General features: G+C 41.3%; 1 protein-coding gene across 1 annotated transcript in view; it reads right to left on the bottom strand.

Annotated features, from left to right (window-relative positions):
* Positions 1-9,464, bottom strand: part of LOC109387050 (WD repeat-containing protein 70) — a 107,726-nt gene that overhangs the window by 7,158 nt on the left and 91,104 nt on the right. Inside the window, exons 5-6 of the mRNA XM_019650736.1 lie at positions 2,945-3,045; positions 1,239-1,318 (exon numbers count right to left, since the gene is read on the bottom strand). Coding sequence (XP_019506281.1) covers positions 1,239-1,318; positions 2,945-3,045 — 181 coding nt within the window. The remainder of the gene's footprint in view (positions 1-1,238; positions 1,319-2,944; positions 3,046-9,464) is intronic.

The following is a 9,464-nucleotide window of genomic DNA, read 5'->3' as shown; positions in this document are numbered from 1 at the left end:
TTTTTTTTTTTTTGACCAAAAGAAGCACGAGAATTGTTTCTTTGGATGCTTAACATGTAGATCAAAACCCCTTTTAAAAGGGAAAACTTCTTCCAGGGGACTGGGTGAGGAAGGTAAAAAAATAATAGGGGTTTAAAAGGAACTTATAATATGAATGACAGAAATGTCTGTAACACCTCAAAAACGCTCCCAGCGTCCCCTACCCTCTACCCCAACTGCTAGCCTTGGGCCAGCACCATGTCACTCACCAGTGAGACATGCCTGCTGGGAGTCAGGGGAGCTGAGAAACACAGCCTCCCGTCACTCTATCGGGCAACACGACACAACAGTATTTTTAGGAGGGGGAAAAATAGCTTTTCACTTCAAACGACTGGAGGAATTTAAGTAGGCCGCGTGTAATTACATGAGCTAGACTGGTTATGACACCGACTTTAACACTTCTACTCTTGCAAAAAGTGTCACTGGATCTCTTTACTGATCATAAGTTCCAAGGGAGTTGGTCTTGTATGAGACCCACCATCAGGGAGAAACCCAGCAGTACAGCGCCCCCTGGGCTTTAGACCGAGACACTGTCCACAGGGGCATCAGCTCATGACAATTCCTATAGGATCCAAGGTGTCCTTTTTAGCTGCGACCTGTAACCAGTCTGAGACTATGGCTCTGGGAAACAAAAATCTGCCAGATTAAAGAGGTTGCGTGACAAACCCAAGAGAAGTTGCTCTGGCCTGGTAAGATTTTTGATCATACCCCAGGTAGTTCATTTTATATCTAAATATCTCTGATCGGTCTATCACACGGTCACCGAATTTCAGAGGGAGCTGAAGGAGGCCCCAGTCTCCTCCCTGTCCTGATAAAGCTCAGTTGTTCAATATCATGCTGCTAGTCAGTAATTGAACTAGACAAATCCAGGTCCCCTGATTCCAAGACCAGCACTCTTTCTTGTTTATTCTTAGAACAGATTGTTATTCTTTAAAAGGCTGCTATGGAGTAATGCATTAGGCTCAAATAGGCTTTTCCGTTTTGGGTTGAAAGTTACATGAAATAACTGTCTTTGTGATGAGTCACAGAAGCTAACGGGGTCAGCTGCAACATGACTCGCAGTGCTGTCCACATTAATGGGGTATTTTGTAATATACGCCTGAACTCTGAGGACGTCTCCTGTCTCTGAAGCCGTGAGATCAATACCACACTAAAGCCGAAAAGGGACGCATGATGAAGAGACCATGCTCACAACTTACGGGTGATGATGTAGTCCTGGGTGAGAGTCTCAGCTTGCTTCGCCTTCCGCTGGGTTTTAACCACGCATAATTTTGCTCCCCTAAGGGGGGGTAAAAAGCATATTATTTTCTTTACTTGGTCTTAGAAACAGAAAGTCTATGTTGAAAGCATCAGATACCTCCAGGAACACACTCTGTGCACACCATCTCACCAAGTCCTTGACTTTCTAAGGGACGGTAAGAGGCAGAGCCCTCAGTGATAAGAGATTAAACATACGGGATGCAGGTCTGTTGGGCAGTGGTTACTCTTGAGTGAAAGGGCTGTAAAGGTAACTGGGCAGCAGAACCCTGGTTTAAAAATTTACAGAAATAAAAATCTCCAAGAGATACTAATAACACTAATCAACCTTCTTACTCTAAAGGTCAGAGGGGTCAAGTTTTAGTTTGTGTCCCAGATGAAAGCAATCTGGGTGGTCTACACCCTGAGTGGCATTTGTCCACATTTTACATATAAGAGTACAAGTGTCTGGAAGTGAGTTGGCTTGGCAGTGTTGCCAAGGGGCTACAGCCCAAGAGTGCGTGGAGTTAACCAAAGGGCGCTCAGAACATTTTACTTCTCCTTAGTCATCCCTTTCAGGAGAAGCAAATGCAAATAAGCAAATTTCTTACAGATTCCAAGGATACTGTTTTCTCAATGGGTGCTATCAAATGGGGTTCATCGTTTTCTTAAGTGAAACAGACTCCCTCTCATCCTAATTACATTAGCATTTTCAATTTCTTCATTAAAAAAGAAACAAAATCCTATTTGTTCTTAAATACCACAATATGGAAGTTTATTTTATAGGGCAAGGGTTTCAAACTTAGTCCAGAAATTTCTGAAGGAAGACAGGACCGTCCGCTTCCATTCAGGGCCAAATTATGGTTAACGAATATTCAGTAATAAAGGATGGGTTTTCTTTCCCCATAAGGATGTGGGATCTCAAAACAGGTTTATGGGGGGTGTGGGGAGGCGGGTCCCAGTGAATTTAGCATGTGAATTTTAATACTAGCTAAGCAAGGCCTTACACTAAAGAAAGAAGTAATCAATCACTGTACCCTAACAGAAAGAAGCAAAACCATTCTTTTGGGGGTGGTGACACATGTGCCTCTTTGTGCCCAAGGAAAATGGAAACTGTGGGACCGACTGAGCTTCTCGGGAAGCTTTCTGACCTTTGAAGCACATTGGTGTGCTTTCATTTGGCATTTGGGGTGGGCATGGGGTTAGAAGGGGAAAGTATGTGTGCTGTCCCCTTCTGCTGCTGGCAGAGAACCACCCTGCCAAACATCCAACCAGTATCTGATGAAAGGCCAGACAGACTAGCCGGTTCCATTTGGTGTAAGTGGTTAGGTCCCTGCTTTGTTAATCCCTTCCAATGCATCACGGCTAATGCCACTGCCCAGGGCGGTGTGCAAAGTGGAAGGGCATTTCCCCCCTCGCACTCAACATTTCAGTTCAAGAGCTGCAAATCCCCAGGAAACTTTCACTCTGAATTCTGTATGGATCAAGGGTGATACCCAAATCCTCTTTAAAGCGCAATACTAAAAGTTTGAGGCTTTACTCTGGGCCAGCTGCATTTTCCAAAAAGGGTGGATCCCCATCAAAGGAGGAAATAAATACAAGCAGGGTGGAAAAAAAAGCCCTTCCCCCAGTTGCTGTCATCCATCTAAAACAGGCAATTCTGAAATACCTCTGACTTTTGTTGGGGTCGTAATAGACTTTAGCCAGTCCATTTCCAGTTCCCACCATGATCTGGTTCAGCTTTGGATGCCACAGGCAGCGGACCACACTCTAAAAAGGAAATGCATGGCAATCAACTAAAGAGGCCAAATAAAAATGGAAAAAATCTTGCTCGTATGTTGATGACTGGCTTACTATACTGAGTATCAACCTGACGGTTACCTGTAACTTTTAGGACATTTGCTTCTAAACCATAAGGTCCTATTTCTAAGGTCAAGTTCCATTCCATCACTTACTATCTGTGTAACACCCTATAAAAATAAAAAAGATGTTCCCTTCCTCACATCCTTCCTCTTTGCTCCTGTCAGCCCTGAAACCACAGTTAGCCTTTCCCAGCTACACTGCCATGAGAGACTGGCATCTTGGGATGCTAAACACACATCACTCGGTTCTGCTCACCACCGAAGCAGATTCAGATCTCAGCGTTTCTTGCTTTTACACACACAATATGTCCCCCTGGACAGCAGACTGAGGCCAGGTGGTTCTTGTTTTTAGTTCACAGAAATCCAAATCTCATAAAACTTTTTCAAGAACAACACATATTTGTAGGCACTGAGTAATATCTCCCTACCTGTGAGATAAACCAGCAGGACAATAACAGAAGTAAAACAGAGATAAAGAAGACAAAGATTTGACGTTAACCTGAATGAAAAGCTGTTTAAGAGAAGGTTCACTGGAAGTTGNCATAAATGTACTCACTGAGGCATTGTTAGTAATTTCAAAACACTGGAAACAACTTAGATACACATACATAGGAGAGTAGTTGAATAAACTATGGTATATCCATACAATGGAGTACTATGTAGCTGTGACAAAGAACGAGAATGAGCTCTATGAACTCATGCAGAACTTAGCTAAGTGAAGAAAAGCTAAGCTCAAACGAGTATTTACACCATGCTACCCTTCATGCAAGAAAGAAGGGAATATAAGACAATACATATCCGCTCATTTGTGCAAAAGAAATACAAGGAAGGTAAGCCGGAAACTAAAGAGATTGGTTACCTACAGGGGGTGAGTGGGGAAAGGACTGAAATGGGGTTGGGGGTGTTTGGAACAGGGGAGCAGGGATGACGAGGGAGTGACACTTCTCTGAATATACCTCTTTTACAGCTCTGACTTCTAGCACTGCAGTAATATTTCACATAGTCTATACATACCCTAAAAAAAATAAAAAAAGAATTTGAGGGAAACCTAAACAAAGAATATTAACAAATGAGCCTAAGTACATTTCTAATAAATAACATAACCACACTGACAGTGAAGAAAAGATCTAATCTAAGTAACTTTGGGAAACAGTATCTTGACTAGATACTGTAAGGTTAAAAAAAAGACAAAAAGAACACAAATGCTGTAATCTAGTTAAAGAAAGTGTTTCTCACAGGGGTTGCAATTCTGAAACTACTTTATGTGTATATTAGAAGCGAACAAATAAATATATTGTAAATAATGAGAGCTGGGTTTCTCACTATTGGAGAAAGAAGTTACAAATATGGAAAGGGGGACAGGTTAAATCACCCCTGTGGTCTAGAACTGGAATCAGAGACATTAGTTTGTACTCATGGTTTTAAAATATAAATATAGATAGATAGATAGATAGATAGATAGATAGATAGATAGATGATAGATAGATAGATAGATATAGAAACACACGTGTGTATGTGCATAAGTTAGTGTATATATTATACATATGTCAGCTGAGAGGAGCTAGAAGTAATGAAACTTAGTAGCAACAAGCACATCTAGCACCAACTTCTTGGTTTCTAAACATCGTTCTTCAACCAAAGGAATCAGGGCTCCTTGGGAAAGTGGTTGATTCTAGGACTGGGGTAAGAAAAACAAAGATGAGCCTGGGACAACTTGTGGTGCCAGCAAGTATGGAAGGGCTCAAAAAAATACAGTGACTTGTTATAAGAAGGCAGGAGCCATTCTGAAGGCGAGTCTGTTGGCCAAAGCTGGAACAATGTAACAAACTAAATCATGAGAGTATTGTATTTTAACCCATAGAATAAAGTAAGTACAATATTTTAAAGTCCATACTGATATTAAATATACTTGAAAAATAAATTTTACAAAAACAAAGAAGGAGCAATTCTTCCTTACAGTAAAATTCCAATTAATAAATGCAGAAGAAAAAAGTGAAATGGAAAATCACTATTAGGCAAGCACCACAGTAATAACTGGTACAAGCAATCATACCCATGGATGATAAAATTAGAGAGCAAAGTTTAAGGAAAGACAGGGCTTGCCTAGTCTTAAAATATCACCCCCCAAGAAATTTATTAACTCAAAATGTAATGATAGTAGCTCTAGAGTGGAGAAACTTGGCAGACACCACCTTAATCAGGTGATCAAAGTCAGCATCAGCGACCGTAAGACACAGTGACGTGAAGCCCTTGATAACGATGCACTGAGAGGGATACATCACGCCTGTGTTATTTCTGCCAAAAATGCATAGTTTCATTTTAATCCTGAGAAAATATCAGACAAACCGAACCTGAGGGAAAATATACAAAATAACAGACCAATGTCCATTGACAGCGACGAGGTCATGAAGGACTGAGACACTGTTATGACTGGAGGAGACGAGGGAGTGACAACTAAACGCAACTTGGGATTCTGGAGAGGATGCCCGAACAGAGAAAGGGTATCAGTGGGAAAACTTGGGAAAATCAAATGAGGTCTGTAGCTTAGTTAACAGTATTGTATCAATGCTAAGTTTGTGTTGTTGCTAATTAATTGTACTATGGTTATGTCAGGCGTTAGCATTAGGGGAAGTTGGGTGAAGAGTATACATGCATTCTCTGTACTGTTTTTGCAACTTTTCTGTAAGTTCAAAATTAGTTTAAAATAAAACATTGAAACCCCCCCAAATTCTACAATGGTACCTTTCTTTAGTGTACATGCAGCTACTTTAGTGGCCTTAATTAAGAACCACTACATGTTCACCCATGTTAAGCTATTTAAAGGAGTCTGAGCAGGCAGGCTCTGCTCATCTGTGTTAAGTGTTACTTACATGTAAAGCTCTGCAAATAAAAGTTAGTCCTTAATAACAGACCTACAAACTCCTCCCCTTCATTTGCTTTTAACCCTCCTTAACTAGGATAAAGCATACGGGCATTGCTTTTTTTTTTTTTTTTAAATCACAGGTAGAATGGGCTTCACAAAATTAATGGTTTACACTAGGCTGTAACTCTGTTAGAACTGGCGTAGTTTAAAAATTCACCACTGTCGAGTCCTAAGATACAAACAAGTGTGTAGGTGTCAGAACTATGGGTACCTGGACTATTTTTCTTGCTCAAGAATAAAGTAAGATATGGAGGAGTGAGATCCTCAAAGCCACTATTGTTACGTTCTTCCCAATAGATTAAACATAATATTTTTTCTATTTCAAAAGGCTGCTTCCTTACTTGGAATATGCTGGAGAAACCCAGTACGGGTTGTCTTCAGCGGCTTTGGCATGGCGCAAAATGGCCTCCCGGGGATTGCTGTCATCGGTCTTGTCCAAAGCAATGTTCTTCACAATGTATGACGACAGAGTGCCCCCGTGGGTTCCAACCCGGCCACCACGGCCTGTTTCAAAGGAAAAGCCCCAAATCAGAAATGGAATGAGCATGGCGATGTATAAGGAGGCTTCATGTACACTGCACTTATCTGACGAGGCCGAGCATCCCTCGGTTGCTGGCTTCCAAGGCAGCTGGTTAAGTGAATGGCAGAGTGGGGCAAGGGCTTCAGGTCTACCCGATTTTTGCCATTCCCTACAGAGTCAAGGTCTTGGGCATGCTGGGGTTTCTGCAGACTTGTTGGAAGCACACAGATCTCAAGAGTACTCGAGTATGGTCCCTTCAACTTTCATGTATGATAATCACAACCAAAGTAGGAAACCACTAAACCTCAACCTCCCCATAACATTTTTTACATAGAAAGAGACATTTTTGTTATGTATTAGTTGCTTAATTTATATAATGATACCAATATAGGGAGAATTACAAATACTTCGTCATATATATACCTTAACAAATTCCTCAGACATGGTCATTTGAAATTGAATAAAAATAACCAATATTCATTAGATGCTATTTTATCTTAGGTCTTACCATTATCCAACTAGCTTGTAGGAGAGAAAACAAATAAGCTGAAAACAGTGATTCACAGTATTTTACTATACTATAGTTGCTCTAATAGACAGGAAGGGCAGGGGTTTGTTCCCCAAAGATCCCTCACACGCCTGGTATTCAAAAATATAAGACTTTTTAGGAAGATTAAAAAACAAAAGAAAAACACATGAAAAGCCAAATTGCACTAAAAGATTAACTTTATAAATCAAAATATGAAGAGGCTAAATCAAACAGGAAATAATTAATTGCCTAAGAATTTGTATGGTCAATAATTACTATAATACTTAGAGAAAGAAGAGAGCTCTTCGGGCCGAGGTGGTTGAGGGGGTCTTTTGGAAGAGGTTAATCCAATTTGGGAAACCTCAGAAGACAGAGAAGGTTATTTTCAAAGAGCAGAATGGTTTAAGTACAAAAGTATAGAAAGGAAAATTCAATGGGTATTTGGGGGCAGGAGTGAACTGAAGATCAGAGTAGGAGAGAAGAGAGGTGTAAAACACAAAAGTGTTTCGTCAGACTATAGGCAATTTTGAATCTCTGGAAATGCAAGTAGACCATGGGAAGCTTACGAAGTCTGGAGGGTAGTGGCAATAAGAATGCTAGCCAAGTTAGGAATAAAAGCTGTGTATAAGATGAATGCAGGCGGGGTGGGGAGGAGAGTGACTGGAGATAAGGTGCCTGGTTAGAAGGGTTTTTCAATAATCTAGGCCAGAATATTATTAAGGAACTTCGATTAGGATGGTGGCAGAAAATAATGTAAAAAGAAGAGAGACTGATATGTGAAATGTTTTCAGTGCTGAAGGGACAGGCCAAACAGATATGTAGGCCCACAACTCAGGTTCAGATGAAGAAACACGTCGAAAGCTGTAGTCTTGTGAGCCCCGGACGAAAGGAAACTACACAGGTTAGTTTTTTACTAACATAAAATGGGATTCTAGCACAGGTATGTGCTGTACTATAGCTAATGCTGCCTTGCTTTCTTCTGGTGCCAACTTTCTTAAAAAACTCTATGGACTTTTATTCATACGCTATGGAAATGGGCAGCTCCATTTTACCAACATAGAACAAAATGATGGCCATTTTCTGCCTTGTGTGAAACCTAATCCAGACTGGATTCTGGTCAAAGTACCCAATGTTGCACATTAAGCCAAAGTTGAGATCAGTGGTTTTAGCACTGGGTTCCCAGGAGCCCCAGAGTTCCACTGAGGTCACCTAAAGGGCTCGAGTGGGACACCGAGCAGAAAGGGCTCTCTGCTTCAACACAGCAGTTTCCATTTTCGTTGGTTTTATGCACTGGGATCCTGCATCACATATTTAAGCAAAAAGTTCTGATGCTAAAAAGAGAATGTTTGCAAACCCTGATTTAGTAGCATCTCTCTGAAGACAAAGAAGCATCCTGGCCCCAAAGATCTTCCCAGTTCTATATCAAATACCCGCTCCTGCCCCTCCATCCCTTTCTCAGGTCCCTAGCTAGATCACAGTCACCTGGGCCTGCTACAGGTGGTTCGGGCTTGTGAGACTTCAGGGGATCCAGTCTGTCCTTCTCCAGCTGTTTCCTTGTACTCCTTTGGCGGGGCTCGCGGAACATAGGCAAGGCATGAGCTACGAGAAGTCACATTTGAAAATTTTCATTATAATAATAATCCTCCCATCCAAAAACATAGCTAAAGCATGACTAACCGAAAGATGAAATGGAAGTCATAATGACAGCCTTCCTCTAATAATAAAAGACAGTCTTACTGTAACCAATTAGCCAATTTTGTTTGAGACCAGGCTCATTGTTCACCTCTCCTGGCAACCAGTGGCACTCAGGAAGTACTGTCAAATAATGTCACGGAAAGGTTGGTGAGGCTCCCCATTTCTCAAACCATGGGCAGCAGTGAAACTTAAGTTCTGTGGTTTTGAAAAGAAACACTTAATGGGACTTCCTCTTCTTTTTTCTCATAGGACCCAAATGTGAATAACGCCAACAGCTTGCCTGTCAGCCCTGAAGTTTCCTCAGATGCCTCATAAACACTGGAATCACTTCACACGTTTCTGAAATGTGACCACCTCTCTGGAGGAGTTGACAACACTCAGTAACCGGAAGGGAGGAGCACTCATCCCGCTGAAACTGGGATAAAGGTTGCCCTGAATGCACAGGGGTGCCTCAATCTCCTGACACGGTCACCTGATGGGGACTTGTTCCTACTTCTATAGGGTGGACGGAACAAAAGAATTAAAAAGTCAAAGCAATATTTGTTTAACTACTATTGCTTGTTTAGTTAGTGTCAGAATTAAATTTCAGAATGTAAGGGAGTACATGAATTTAAAAGGGAAGCTGATATTCTGGGGGGAAGGGAGAAGGTTTTGAGGAGA

Source organism: Hipposideros armiger, unplaced genomic scaffold (assembly GCF_001890085.2).
Source record: "Hipposideros armiger isolate ML-2016 unplaced genomic scaffold, ASM189008v1 scaffold_146, whole genome shotgun sequence".
Lineage (NCBI taxonomy): Eukaryota > Metazoa > Chordata > Mammalia > Chiroptera > Hipposideridae > Hipposideros > Hipposideros armiger.
This window is presented reverse-complemented; position numbering and strand designations above follow the sequence as displayed.